This window comes from Notolepis coatsorum, assembly GCF_963971535.1.
Source record: "Notolepis coatsorum genome assembly, chromosome: 11".
In the NCBI taxonomy this organism is placed as follows: Eukaryota; Metazoa; Chordata; class Actinopteri; order Aulopiformes; family Paralepididae; genus Notolepis; species Notolepis coatsorum.
Window position 1 is genome coordinate 75,913,289 of NC_140175.1, and position 15,637 is coordinate 75,928,925.

General features: G+C 43.5%; 1 protein-coding gene across 1 annotated transcript; it reads right to left on the bottom strand.

Annotated features, from left to right (window-relative positions):
- Nucleotides 1-1,955: 1,955 nt before the first annotated feature.
- rbp4l (retinol binding protein 4, like) lies at nt 1,956-8,191 on the bottom strand. Its single transcript, XM_084324636.1, has 5 exons — nt 8,129-8,191; nt 6,081-6,198; nt 5,165-5,301; nt 2,749-2,861; nt 1,956-2,348 (listed from the first exon to the last, which is right to left on the bottom strand). Exons 2-5 carry the CDS (start codon nt 6,195-6,197, stop codon nt 2,125-2,127), a joined length of 591 nt encoding a protein of 196 aa, XP_084180762.1. The 5' UTR covers nt 6,198; nt 8,129-8,191; the 3' UTR covers nt 1,956-2,124.
- Between the last annotated feature and the right edge of the window lie 7,446 nt (nt 8,192-15,637).

The window sequence follows — 15,637 nt, forward strand, 5'->3', positions numbered from 1 at the left end:
TGTTGTCAGTAGATGGCAGCATTAGTTTAAAATTAAAAGGTGAAAATGTTGAAAACTACAACAATGCATTTCCCAAGATCCTTAGCACAGGTCACAGGTCACTGGGATGTGTCTATTCTTCGACGTGATCTGAACAGCGGTAAACTATTACTGCGGCCTCAGTATAGCGACCACGAATGGTAAACGAATTATCTTAACAAAAGTGCGCTGGCAACGTTACATATGTTGTCTAAAGGGGGACATATGGTACAATTTAAGATTTTAATGATAATCGTCATATAAAGGACAGCATAAAGCATCGTTAATTTGTAAGAAACCTCAATGAAAACGGTAATATTCGCTATTGTTATGAAAATGTGATAGAATCCTATGAAAATGTGAACGCATTTGGTCTACGTTCCGTTAGAGACAGAGTAGAAAGCTGTTGTAGGTTTTACCAGGGTTTAGAACAACAAAGGACCTCATGGTCTCTTAAACATGACAGTAATTCTGCACAGTTGTACCCCTTGGGCTCAGCCAATAGTGGCCCTTAATGCAGCACATAGAAGCAGGCATCCTGGCTATGGGCCTGCAGTGCAGTAGCCTCAGAAAAACGGACTATTCCCAGGGTCCAGCTTTGGAAAGCCTCTAATACAAACCCTGAGCCCTTGGGGCCATGTGTTATGTTAAGTGTCCTAACATTGGAGTTAAGGTAAGAGGACTAAAAGGCCTCCAGGCATCAGACCACCTGTAAGCCTATTACAGCAAGGTCTGTATTGTATTGAGCGTTTGACCCAAGGTAAAGCTGTACCAGGAGGCCACTCTCATGGCCCAAGTGTAGCCGGTATGATCTTGTCTGCGTTGTGTTTAGTCGATTCGACCCCTGTTAAGGGATCGCCCTGAGTGGGAGTTGAACCCCGGACGCGGGCGGCATCACAGACCACTAAGCAAGAAGTGAATTCACTTCTTGCTTCCGGGTCTGGATGCCTCTGGGGAGTGAGTTTACTTGCAGTACCGCTTACCATCCACAGCCACGTCACTACTTGTACCCGTGACTGTGGATATACTGCGGTACCTCCGTTACACAAGCATGTGTGTGTGTCTGTGTGTGTGTCTGTGTGTGTGTGCATAAATATATATAAAGACTAGATGACTCACCCGCGCTGCTGGCCAATGGAGACCAACGTTGCCACATGGCGGCCATCTTGTGTGGGTGGACCACGCCCACTCATAACATGCATGTCGTACTATTGAAATAACCATAGCTTGCAAAATTTTCAACCGTTTGGTTTGTTAAAAACGTCAGAGATGTAGTTATCATACAGCATACTTATAATGGACTTTCATATGAAAAAGATAAATTATAAAAAAAAAAAAATTATTACAAGCAAGAATCATAGCCATGTTAATAATGTTTGTAATAAACAGTTTGTAAATCCGTCAAGATTTCAGCGAGTTAAGAGTATTTTTGTTTGTGCAGATCATCACATTAAAGCAGTAGTCCACTCAAGCAAGATGGCCACCGGTGAACTACACGGGAGACTCCGCCTTGAGCCATCTAGTCTTTATATATATCTATGCGTGTGTGTGTGTGTGTGTGTGTGTGTGTGTGTGTGTGTGTGTGTGTGTGTGTGTGTGTGTGTGTGTGTGAGTACAGAGCTCAGCACAGAGTGTGTTTTTTCTTTCAGCTCAAACAATGACTCCACTCCGATAAGATTTGTTTTAGAAAAAGGTTTTTTATTTTCACACTCCAAACAACACGGCCACAACAATCTTCCCTTTAGATGGACAGAGTGAAGAGATGAAACGGACAGGCGTGGAGTCCACCTCTTAGCCTTCTGTCCCTCTCTCCTCTCCTCCTCACCTTCTTCACTTCTCTTTCAAATTTCTTCTCTCTTTTTCTCATTCACACACATGATCACTCTCACAAACATACAGTACACACACACACGCGCGCGCACACACACACACACACACACACACACACACACACACACACAAACACAAACACATTCATTCTCTCACTTAATCAAAAACATTAATTTCTCAACAAAAACAAAAAATTCTCTCTCTCTCTTTCAGATGGGAGGGCTGCCTACTGAAACAAGCAGGCAGCCCCCCCCCCCCCTTTCTCTCTCTCGCTCTCTAGCAGGCTCCAGACTGCAGGACAGGCTGGAACTGTCCGGTCATGCAGATCTCGTCCTGCTTCTGGCGGACGACGCGCTGGATGGCGGGCGGCAGGCCGCGGGGGTTCCTGGAGAAGATCAGGGCATAGCCGTCCTCACAGCTGCCGTCCTCCTTCAGGGTGCGGCAGGCATAGGTGATGGCGTAGTTGTCGTAGTCGGTGTCGATCACCCAGTAGTTGTCGCCTGGGCAGAGAGGAGAGGGAGGGAGGCGTGGGGGTTAAGGTGGAGTAGAGTGGATGGGTAAGTGTGGTGTGTGTCTGTGTGTGTGTGTGTGTGTGTGTGTGTGTGTGTGTGTGTGTGTGTGTGTGTGTGTGTGTGTGTGTGTGTGTGTGTGTGTGTGTGTTGATTCTGCTTATTTTCCCACAGTTATAAAGACCTAATAGTTTCTGTGTGTGGATGTGGAACCTCTATATTTTGAATCTTTGAACATTTGAATCTTATATTCCGACAGTGTGTGTGTGTGTGTGTGTGTGTGTGTGTGTGGGTGTGTGTGTGTGTGTGTTTTAAGTTTCTCAAGTTTCAAGTGTTTGTGTGTGTGTGTACAGTGTGTACAGTGTGTACAGTGTGTACAGTATGTACTGACCTCCACTAGACAGGTAACTGGCAAGTCCCTGGTAGTTCATGAACATCTTGCCAGGTGTGGTTGGGTCAGGAACGCTGTACTGGGCAGCCATGTCGGCACAAACCACCCAGAACCTGTCAACAACATGCATACATTTATATGTGGAAATTGAAAACACACAATATCCCATAGCTAGCTCGTCTTTCTACAGGACAGTATAAACGGTCTGAACCCAGATAATATCACATACAATTTAAATTTTCCTTTTAATGCCACATAACTAGGTGTGGTAATATTTGGGGAAATCACGGTTTCAATTACATTTACCTGTAGATTCTCGGGGTCACAATTCTTTATTTTTTTTATCTACTTTTTCTCCCATTTTCTATTTTTCTCCCATCCCAATTTCGTATCGTCCAATTCTACCCTCCCCTGTCTCGAACGCTGTTAGGCCATGCTTCCCACAAGCCGGCTGCAATGTGGACTAAGCCTTACATCACCCCTCCGGTACTCGAGGAAGCAGCAGTCGCATCTTTTCACCTGCACAGCGCAATCTCTCAGCGTCGGGGGTCTGCGTTTGGAGGGCACGCCGCCCCCGTCGCTTCCTGATTCTGCTGCGCAGGCGCACCAACCGACCTGTAGGAGTCGCTGTCCACAACATCCAATCCCCACCCATCAGCTTCCCACCCCCTAATACTGCCAATTGTATTAGTATGAACGACCAGCCAAGCTGATAGCAATGCGGAGAGCTGGGCTCGAACCCAGCGTCTCCAGCATTGGTGGTGAGCGCATTTCCCACTGCACCACCTAGCCGCCTCGGGGTCACAATTCTAATTTAGAATTTGATTCTATGCATTACATTTATCGAGGCAATTCAGGAGATTGAATTCTAGAAACAACAGACTCTCAGTTCATTAGTTCTGCATATCTCCCCCCAACTGCTACACATAGCTCCCACATGGAGCAACAGTGTTTACTAATATATTGTTGTGGGCTCTTAGAACAGTGTTCAAATTCAAACCCACATTCTTGTATGAAATCCCCTCCTCAACCATTATTCCAGTAGGAGTTAGATCATTTTGTGTCCTGCACTGTCCTGCTACTGTTTAATCACTGTCCTGCACTGTCCTGCTACTGTAATCACTGTCCTGCTACTGTAATCACTGTCCTGCACTGTCCTGCTACTGTAATCACTGTCCTGCTACTGTAATCACTGTCCTGCACTGTCCTGCTACGGTTTAATCACTGTCCTGCTACTGTGTAATCACTGTCCTGCTACTGTTTAATCACTGTCCTGCTACTGTTTAATCACTGTCCTGCACTGTCCTGCTACTGTAATCACTGTCCTGCACTGTCCTGCTACTGTAATCACTGTCCTGCTACTGTAATCACTGTCCTGCACTGTCCTGCTACTGTTTAATCACTGTCCTGCTACTGTGTAATCACTGTCCTGCTACTGTTTAATCACTGTCCTGCTACTGTGTAATCACTGTCCTGCTACTGTTTAATCACTGTCCTGCTACTGTTTAATCACTGTCCTGCACTGTCCTGCTACTGTAATCACTGTCCTGCACTGTCCTGCTACTGTAATCACTGTCCTGCACTGTCCTGCTACTGTTTAATCACTGTCCTGCACTGTTTAATCACTGTCCTGCTACTGTAATCACTGTCCTGCACTGTCCTGCTACGGTTTAATCACTGTTCTGCACTGTCCTGCTACTGTTTAATCACTGTCCTGCTACTGTAATCACTGTCCTGCACTGTCCTGCTACTGTAACCACTGTCCTGCTACTGTAATCACTGTCCTGCACTGTCCTGCACAGTACAGGACACAAAATGATTTAACTCTCTCTCCCTGCCATGAGCCAGGGAGCACCCCGCCTGTTTTCAGAATGTGCATTTGAACAAGTATCACCAGCTCTATCCAAAACAGGACGTCTTCCCTTTGACTTATGTCCGCCTAACCTATGACCCTGGTGAGTACAAATCTGGGTGGACCTCAACTCCTTAATCCTCAATAATTTAAGGACCTCTGTGTGCACCTCCCCACCAAAACGTAAACAAAATAATGACAGCTCCCTTAACTGTTGACCCTTGAACTTCTTAATCCTTGCACAGAGTGACCTGTCCAAATTAACCATCTAACCAGAGGGCAATTGGAGGAGGTGTAAAAAGGGGTTGTCTTGTCATCTTCCTTCTTATAGTTAATCTATTATCCATCCACCTTGTTTACAACTATAAACCATATGCTGTGTGACATTAATTATAACTACACAGTTATACAACACATGTAAACAATACAGGATATGTTTAACATCGACTTTGTTATACCTAAAATGTATCTCCAACTGCCACTGTTTCTCCTGACCCTTGACCCTAAGAATGACCGTTTCCCTCTCGAACCTTTGACCACTGAACCCCCGAGCCCCCGGCTCACCCGAAGAGAGTGACGCGTCCCTTGGAGGAGGCAGTCATGGTGCCGTCGTCGTCCAGGGTGTACTCAGCTGAGATGTTGTCCTGCAGGAACAGACCCTCTGGGTCCTTCTTCTGGAGAGCATACCACTTCCCTGCATACTGCACCCAGAGAGAGAGGGAGGGAGGGAGGGAGGGAGGGAGGGAGGGAGGGAGGGGGAGAGAGAGAGAGAGAGAGAGAGAGAGAGAGGGGGGGAGGGAGAGAGAGAGAGTGAGAGAGAGGAGAGAGAGAGGGAGGGAGAGAGAGAGAGAAGAGAGAGAGGGAGGTAGAGAGAGAAGAGAGAGAGAGGGAGAGAGAGGGATGGAGGGAGAGGAGAGAAGAGTGGGAGGGAGAGGAGAGAGAGAGGGGAGATGAGAGAGAGAGGGGAGGAGAGAGTGAGAGAGGAGAGAGAGAGAGATAGGAGAGGAGGGAGGGAGGGAGAGGAGAGAGAGAGGAGAGAATGGGAGGAAGAGGAGAGTGAGAGTGGGAGGGAGAGAAGAGTCGGAGGGAGAGAAATGTGGGAGGGATAGACGGACAGGAGAGAGAGGAGAAAGGAAGGGAGAGGAGAAAAAAATGGAGAGGAGAGGATAGAGGGAGAAGATGAGAAACTGTTGATCATCAAATTCTTTATATGTTTATAGTTTTGACTGTTGTCTGGCCTAGAGTGTGTGTGTGTGTGTGTGTGTGTGTGTGTGTGTGTGTGTGTGTGTGTGTGTGTGTGTGTTCGCATACACCTACACGCATACATACTGCGTAAGTGTGTACGTATGGGGGCATACGGCATGTTTTGTATCCATTAATTTGTGCATGTATGCATATAGGTGTATGTGTATATGCATTTGTGTATGACTGTGCATTCGTGTATGTGTGTGTGAGCGCATAATGTTTGTGCAACTCTCACCCTCTTAGGTTCAAAGTCCTCTTTGACTGTGAAGCTGTCCACGACGCAGGAGACAGACAGACAGCGCTCCACGCAGGACAGCAGCACCATCAGCAGGGCCAGCTTAGTGGAGCCCATTCTGAAACAAGGACTCCGAGTCAGTACATCTCGCTGAAGTGGGTTCTGGGTAGGGATGTTCGATATTGGCTTTTTTACCGATATCCGATATTGTCCAACTCTTAATTTCCGATACCGATATCAACCGACTGAATAAAACTGAATAATTTCAGGTAATTAACATTACATATCTCTTGTCGTGGAATTAACACAACATTATGCATACTTTTGACAATAAATAAAGTAAGAATTTGTTAGTAAATAAAGGTCATCTCTAGTTCTGGGTCACGTTTTGGTCAAGCATCCGAATGTAGGAGAGCAGATCTGAGACCACATTAACTGATAGGTCATAGTGGGGTGTACATAGTCATGTGACCTGAGCAGTGATCCTGTATCAGTACGCCTATTTGTACAAGTGTGATAAATATGGGCCCTGGTCTGACAAAGTTTAAGAACCTCTAAAGCTTAAACATATACTCTAATGTCTCATGCTGGAGTGCACACCCCAGCAGTACTGACACAACATGAATGGGAAAAATAACAATCTAACTAATATTCTTTGGGTTACATCAAACAAATAGGCTCCTAATTGTCTATTAGAGCACATCGTTCTGAAATCTTCCAAATCAGTGCCTGCAATAGACAGAACAGATAATTTACTAGTTACATAATCACAACAACAAAGCTGAGATAATGTAGATATACCCTCTCAAAGAGCACCTACGGGAGGCTGCAATTCTAAACTGGCCCCCGTAAATGTCTGAACCCCCATCCCACCCACTCACCCCCCCTGATGTACAGTTCCCTCCCCCTCGTATGTATATATTTACTGTTAGGATCTGTTTAACAGTACTGTATATTTGCATATCTTGTATATGTCACAAATGTAACAGTACTGTATATCTGTATGTCATAAATGTCATGATTAGATTAGATGATTAGATTAAATTATTATATCTGTATATCTGTATGTTGTGTATGTCATAATTATCATTATGAATTGAAAATGGGGGACCCTGATGTAAACACGACGAAAGTCTTTCTCTGGTCTGCATCCCCTTAACAATTGTGTGTATTGAGCCGTACTGTACCCATTCTGCAATCTGTTAATTAAAGTTTTCAATCAATCAATCAAACCCTGTGTAGTATATCGTAGTATGTCATAGACTAGTATGTTATAGCAAAACAATGTCACTGTTGATCATGTCTTTGGTAAGATGTGACAGCGGGTTAATGTCTAAAATGCTGTTCTTCAGTTAAAATTGTCTTCCAAAACCTTAGTCCAAGTGAGCTCATGTTGCAGACAATAAGCCATTAGATGCATTCCACATAACACAACATTCTTCACAATATACAGTATATGTAGGGGGTAGAGACTGTGAGTACTGATAGTTTTGTGATTCTTGGGTCGGCACCCAATATACTCTAAAAGACATTTGAGTTGAGCACCAGTTCTTTAGTTTGGTTTCTCAGGATAAATGTTTCCTTCTCTGATCGATCATAACTGTAAATGGTGTTTCTGCTTCTAATGTCAGAGGGTAAGATACGGTTCCGGCCATTTGGGTCTCACACATTTTTACGCATACCTCCATCTGCCTCGAGAAGAAACACCAGAAACCAGCTCTAACTAGTTCTGCAACATGCTGATCTGTGAAACGCACGACACCACTTAGCTCTGCGGTTCATTTTGGTTTCATCTCAGGATGATAGGAGTCAGATCACATGGTTTTTCAAGTAAACTTAAAATAACAATTACATTCTTCCACGGGAGATGCAATGCAGCAGTAATTCCCAGCAATGTCTTTCCCTCATCCCTCTCCTATCATAATTCCAGCAACAATTGATACTGTACTTAGATTATGACACCTTTTTACTAGTTATTAGTATAATATAACACATTATAAAATCCTGCACCTTTGTGTTCAGTTAGGAGTACAATTGCAGCGTCCTACCTGTGTATGTAGTCTGTACAATTTCAAATCAGCGACAGTGAAGAAGCTCTTAGTTTCGTGGTTATCCCTCTTTGATTGGGTCTGGGTGTCTGAGGGCCCTTTATAGACACACTCCACAGGCAAGCTTCTTACCGCTGAGTTTCCCTGCTGGGAACTAAATAAGGTGCTTAGATGCTTAAATCTAGAGGTAATCCTGTTGGGTTCAAAATCCTTACCGTAATCTGGCTTTTACGCGCAAACCCGCCAACAACTTGCCGTAACAAACAATAACGCCATTTATGTGAGAATCAAACACACGTGCACAAATACATATGCGAACACCTGCACGTGCACAAACACACACGTACACAGTACATGCACATGCACATGCACACACACACGCATGCACGCACGCACGCACGCACGCACACACACACACACACACGCGCGCGCGCACACACACACACACACACAGAGGCAGGCCCACATGCATAAGGGTACAGTAGGAGTTTGGTTTCTTTTAATTGTATAAAATCACTGGTATTAACTGGATCTGCATACGTGTTATAGCGACAATGTGTGTATTTGTGTGCGTGTGTGTGTGAATCTTAATGAACCTTACCCCATGCGTGGTGTTGTTAGTGTAACACCACAACATGGACTTATCAGCATTGTGAAAGGCTGGAGCTGGCACAACAGGGCATGGGTTTGTTGGAGTTGGCAATGCTGCCTGGGGGTCATTATGGGCCACGTAATACATTCATAGTGTGTAGTTCCCCGTTTAATTACTTATAGGCAATGGGATTGGGTTTCTTCATTGAGCGCTTATCCTTATCAGTAGGGCACAAGTATCTTGTGTTTTATTATAAATTAGTAGTGTATAAGTATGGTATTTGCAGCACAAAGGTGTTTGGTTCAAACGTCCACTGGGATTGCACACATTGATACTTGTGTACTTAGGAAGGTCAAACGTTTTTATGCCGTCATGGAAAATATATATATATATATTTTTTTTTTAATCTGTGGTAGAGCCCATTTATTTAAATTGTATATTCCACCTCTGTGAAATGGTCTACAACATTTAAAAAAAATCTAAATGTTAGTTTTTAGTGGTGAAATAAAGAAATAATAATCATTTTGTTACAGCAACTTCCTGTAATCACTTGATCCGGCTATAATCCATTGTAACCGATCATGGAAAACGGCCTCTTGAGCCCCGAGATGATTGTAAATAGCAGCGCAGGAAGATTGATTAATGTCCGCCATTGTCCCATCTCAAGCACCACCCTTTTTTCTTAACCCTCCCATCACAACCTCAGTCAAGCTAAGCTAAGCCTTTCTTCCCCCCCCTCCAATCACAACCTTGTGGCTATTAAAAGTAACTGCACCTAGAAATGTGGCTAGAAGACAACCTTTTATGGATTTCACAGCACTGGTCGTACCCGACCAGAAGAGCTCGTATGGGACATTTCACAGTGATTCATGCATCACGATCAGCCTAACTGAAAAGGTTCCATAGTGCAGGTTTTTAAAGCCATTACAAACGGCTTGACTTGGAAAGTGAGGCGGGCAACATATTTCGGTGGACATTCTGTTGCATATTGATTGGTTTGTGATTCAGAAGCATTTAAGGCTAGACAACCTAGGTGAATACTATAGGCAAAAAAATAATAATGTTTGTTAAATTTTGAGATTCTTTTAATATTTTGCTTCCTTAACATGTCTTATTTCAAATTAGTGGCAATAAAATATTGAAAACACACAATTAGTTGTTTATTTGACTTAATTTTGTCGGATTGTGTCCATAGATCACAATTACAATACAGAACTTTGAGGGCGTTTTCCCAAAAATGAGTATGCGTTTTTCTTACATGCAAGAGATGAAATGTCCCATTTCCCTAGCACCTACACACACCATAATTTCCACATTTCTTCCTATCTATACCCTGCATCTTTTTACAGAGGGGTTTGTTGATATATCATTCATAGCCTGATTTATAGTACATTTATACCAAAAAACCTGGCGAAAATAGATTTCTTTATGACTGTAGACAGTATTTCCTGATTTATGGGATGATAAAAAGACATAGCCACAATCCCTTCTGTAAAAAGTTCATTGCGTTATGTATCAACATAATGAAACAAACATGTTGAATCTGGCATCATCCAATGTTGGTGATGTCTATCCTGGCGATATATGCAAATGAGCGCACATTTAATTAGGCAGATTTTAATTATTTCTTAGTTGTTATGCACATAACAAACTGGGAAAGTTTCATAGTGATATCTATTCAAATATTGTTTTTGCCTATTCACCTAGGCTGTCTCGCAAACATTCACGTACTGTAGCATACAATGGCCTGGGGATGAGGTTGGAGAGGCGACATGACTTAATCTCTTTCTGTGGGACTAGATTAGTAAACATCCAAACCTGTAGCTACTGTAATTGACTGGATAACAAGCTCAGACACTGAGACCTTAAGAGACCTAAATTCTAAATTACCGGTAGCCTACATTCTCGTTCCCACCACACGGTGCTCTATGACTGGCACTCTTCCATGGATTCAGTGGTGTAGAAGTGACCCATTTGAAAGTTAAGCGGCTAAAGAGGCTAGCTGACTTTCACATGATATTATGGTGATATTATGGTCATTGTTAGGTGTCCAATCAGTGAAGCTACCGGAACCCTATTGTATTTGTAAGGATTGTTATTCTTTTTCTCCACTAAAAACGTGTGCAGCCCATAAACCTTAAGTCCCAAAGCAACCCCATTTGGCAGGTGGGTTCCTATGGCCCCCGCTGCTAGGGCAAGGCCATAAACCAATGTGGGCCAGATGGCGGAGCTATAATAACAAAAAGGCCATAACTCCCACACCTTGAGTCCAAGTGTTCCACAAAGAAGCATACTAGGTCCGCTACTGTTCCTAATTTATGCAAATGACATGTCGTCAGCTTGTGACTGCAACTTGTTCTTGTTCGCGGACGACTCAGCCCTGCTGGTCTCTGACAAGAACAAGTTGCAGGGTGAAAAAGCCCTCAGCTCAGAACTCGGCAGAATCTGCACCTGGCTCGCTGATAACAAACTATCATTACACCTGGGTAAAACAGAGTCCATTCTCTTCGGATCAAATAACAAACTCAGCAAGACCGACGGCTTCTCAGTTACAGCGGGTGACAATATTGTCACAAGGAAAGATGAAATTGCATACCTAGGTTCCATCCTAGAGGCAAATCTTTCCTGTGACAAAATGGCATCCAATATAATCAAAAACGTCAACCAACGAACTAGATTCTTGTACCGGATCTCCTCTCTGGTAAACAAGAATACCCTGAAGACTCATTCAAGGGTACTACGACTATGCTTGCACCTCATGGTACCAAAGCACCTCAAAGGTGCTAAAAACAAGATTACAAACATCACAAAACAAACTGGTCAGACAACTACTTGACCTTACTCCTAGAACCCACCTCACCCCTGCCCACTTTGACTACCTAGGATGGCTTAGAGTAGACGACAGAGTACAGCAACTTGCAATGGGCCTGGTCTACAAGATACACTACACGACTAAATTACCCATGTAGGCCTACATGTCAAAATACTTCCCAAAGGTCAGTGAATACCACGACCACAACACCAGAGGGAGCTCCACAAATCATGTTAAACCCAGATTCGGCTCAAACAAGGGACTAAACACGTTTCGCAATTATGCCACATCAATGTGGAACGCCCTACCCAAAGCTGTAAAGGAATGTGAATCACTACCCACTTTCAAAACCACTCTCAAAGAGCACCTACGGGAGACTGCAATTCGAAACTGGCCCCTGTAAATGTCCTAACCCAACCCCCTCCAATGTACAGTAAATGTCCTAACCCAATAATACACAAGACCCTCTTCTTGGGACCAAGTAAGGTTTCGTCGATATTCCAATGTACAGTTTCTCCCCCCCCACCTACCTAACCCCACCCACCCAACCACCTCCAATGTAGTTCCCCCCCCCACCCCACCTACCCAACCTCCTCCAATGTACAGTTTCTACGTCAAATGTATTTACTCTCTTTTTTAGACGCTTTTTTGTATCACAAACAGTACTGTATTTGTAAATCTGGTATGTCATAAATGTATAGATGTAGCAGTACTGTCTATCTGTATGTCATGTATGTCATATATGTTATGATGAATTGAAAATGGGGGACCCTGATGTAAACAAGATGAAAGTCTTTCTCTGGTCTGCATCCCCTTAACAATTGTGTGTATTGAGCTGTAGGCCTACTGTATTGTACCCATTCTGCAATCTGTTAATAAAATCTTCAATCAATCAATCAATCAATCAATCAATCAATCAAACTAACACAAAACTTACAGTAATACACACAATGCAGCTGAACATAGTCTACAACTTTGTCGCTGGGACCACCCATGTCTGCCATACTGAATTGCCACCATTTTGCATTTGATCAATTGGTGTCGAGCTGTGGAGAACCAGAGTTAGATATGAAAAGATAACCTCTCCCATATTTTATTTTGTTATTGTAATGCAATTCAGCACTTTTCATTTATTGTATTGGTTGCAATACCTTCACATAGCTTAGCTAATACCAAAATGTTGTGCATTGTGAAAAGGGACTGTATAATGTACAGTTGTACTGCTATCTACTGCCACTAGAGGGCAAGCTACTGTAAGTTAAGCAAAGGTCCTGTTCTGACGTTGTAGCTCTGCATTGATAGTTCTCAGACCTGAAAAGGTGAAAGCATGTGTAGTGACTGTGCAAGCTGTTGCTCTCTTGTGTATAATTTACATTTTGCAGGTAAGCAGACAAAGATAACGTGTCATGATGAAGTAACCTAAATGTTTTATGAATACAGCCAGGCAGGCATGATGTAATAAATCCCAAGAGTATATGAGTTAGCATTAGCGTGTTTAAAGTGTTTGCTGATTGATTGATTGAAAACTTTATTAACAGATTGCAGAATGGGTACAGTACACTACGGCTCAATACAAACAATTGTTAAGGGGATGCAGACCAGAAAAATACTTTCGTCTTGTTTACATCAGGGTCCCCCATTTTCAATTCATCAATAGCACTGGGTAAAGCTAAGGGTTAACATTAGCTACAATAATTATGGTTGCTATGGCTATGCTGAGGAAGAAGTGTTGTTTTCATGCATAGAGAGACTGTTTAATTCCTTACTTTGTACAATGTCCTGCAGTCGTATGCATTATGTGGAGGTGTTTAGTTAGTGTGGGTGACTGACCTGGCAAAGCCAGTCGCACCAGACTCTTAGAATCTATATTCTCAGATTTTTGTCCTGCTACTCCTCCCAGAGCTTTCGCACCACACACACGTGGGCTCTACATGCTCGAGCAACTGCAACGAGACTGCGACACAACTGCAACACAACATGGTTGCAGATGTTGCAGAGGGTGTTGTAGAGGGTGTTGCGTAACCTCTCCCCAAAATCAACCCGAGCGTGATGTTGCGTAGCATTGATTGGTTGGTTAGTGAATGGGGGCGGGGCTGTCATATAATAATATTGGTCCCGCAGGCAGGAATACTATCCTCGATAGTTAACGTAATTTATACAAATGGAAGTATTGATTGATTCGTAACGAATCATTCAAAAAATATACAGTCAACTGGAATATGTTCGTTTTTTACACATGACATGTCATGACAAACCAATACAAAATCGCGAATTAACCGGTGATTATCCTATAGCCCTAGTTATCGTTTCAACAAAGTGGAGCTGCAGGGGAAGACATCCATAGTATACGCCTTCAAATCCTCTTACCTTGACGAAAAGCCTCCACAATTTAGTAAACAGTATACCCATGGCTGGTGTTGATATTTTACGATGCCAGCTTGTGATAATTCGTTGTAGCCAGTCGACACACTCTAAAATCAGATCTTTGAAAGATGTATCTAATCTATCTAAGTGCTTTGCAATTCATTCCAAGAATAAGAGGCACAGATGTTAAACGCAGTCTTTCCCAAATTGGAATTAACCTGAGGAACATGCAATGTAAGCCAGTCCTGGGAGTTGGTTTGGTAAGCTCCTACACTCCAGTATAATAGCGAGGTAATATAAGGTGGTGGTTGGTCTGACAAAGACAGCTTATCAGTGTGATGGACATTTCACAACAGGATATGTTGTCCTTAATTATACCTGAGACAACTCAAGTTTCAAGTTCAAGTTTCTTTAATAGTTGTCATACAGAAGTACAGAATACTTTTATACAAAATGCTTCTTACTGTTACGCTCCAGAGACTGTGCAAGACAAGATAAGATAAGTATGAAATAAAATAACATAGTATAGTATGTAAATTAGAAGTAAAAAAATGAGGTCACAGTGTTCAGTATAGACATATGTACAATGTTCGATGCAGAATAGACGTAACTGAGTTACCATATAATATATAATACACAATACTATGCAGTGTACTAATATACAATACTATATAGTGCAAGGCAGAAATGGGATGAGGTGCAATTTAGGTACAATTTACAGTAGGTGTACGAGTTGTAGTGCAAATCCTTTATCAATAAATATAAAGTGTGTTTGTGTGATCTAAAGTGTGGAGAGTGGGTGCTGCAGTGTGTTGTTTGTTTAAGTGAGTGTGTGCGTGTGGGTGTGTGTGCTGTGTGCATTTGATGGTTGTTGCATAGTGTTTATTGTTCGTTTAGCAGCCTGATGGCCTGGGGATAGAAGCTTCTTCTGAGTCTTTCTGTGCTCGCCTTAAGACTCCGGTATCGCTTGCCTGACCGCAGCAGTTCAAAGAGGCAGTTGTTCGGGTGGCTCGAGTCCTTAATAATTCTCTTAGCCTTCCCCATGCACCGCTTGTTGTAAATGTTCTGGAGGGTGGGAAGCCCCCCTCCAATTGTGCGTTCGGCTGAACGTGTCACTCTTTGTAGTCTGCTACGGTCTTGTGCAGTGCTATTCCCAAACCAGGAGGTGATGTTGCCAGTCAGGATGCTCTCTATTGTACATGAGTAGAAGTTCCTAAGGATCTTCTGACTGACTTGGAACTTCCTTAGGCGCCTGAGGAAGTAGAGGCGTTGTCGTGCCTTCTTCACAACACTGTCAATGTGTGTGGTCCATGTCAAGTCCTCGGATATGTGGGCTCCGAGGTACTTGAAACTGTTCACTCTCTCAACCGGTGCCCCGTCGATGCTGAGGGGGCTGTAGTCCTTGACCCCCGACCTCCTGAAGTCCACAATCATCTCCTTTGTTTTGCTGACGTTCAGGGAGAGGCAGTTCTCCTGACACCACTGTGACAGATTTTCTACCTCTTCCAGGTAGGCCCTCTCGTCGTTGGCAGAGATCAGGCCCACCACTACTGTGTCATCAGCTAATTTGATGATTGTGTTGTTGTTCCGCTGTGCCACGCAGTCATGTGTGTACAGGGAGTAGAGGAGGGGGCTCAGAACACAGCCCTGGGGGGCCCCTATGTTGAGCGTGATGGATGAGGAGGTGCAGTTGCCTGCTCTTACCACCTGGGGTCTGCCCGTCAGGAAGTCCAAGACCCAC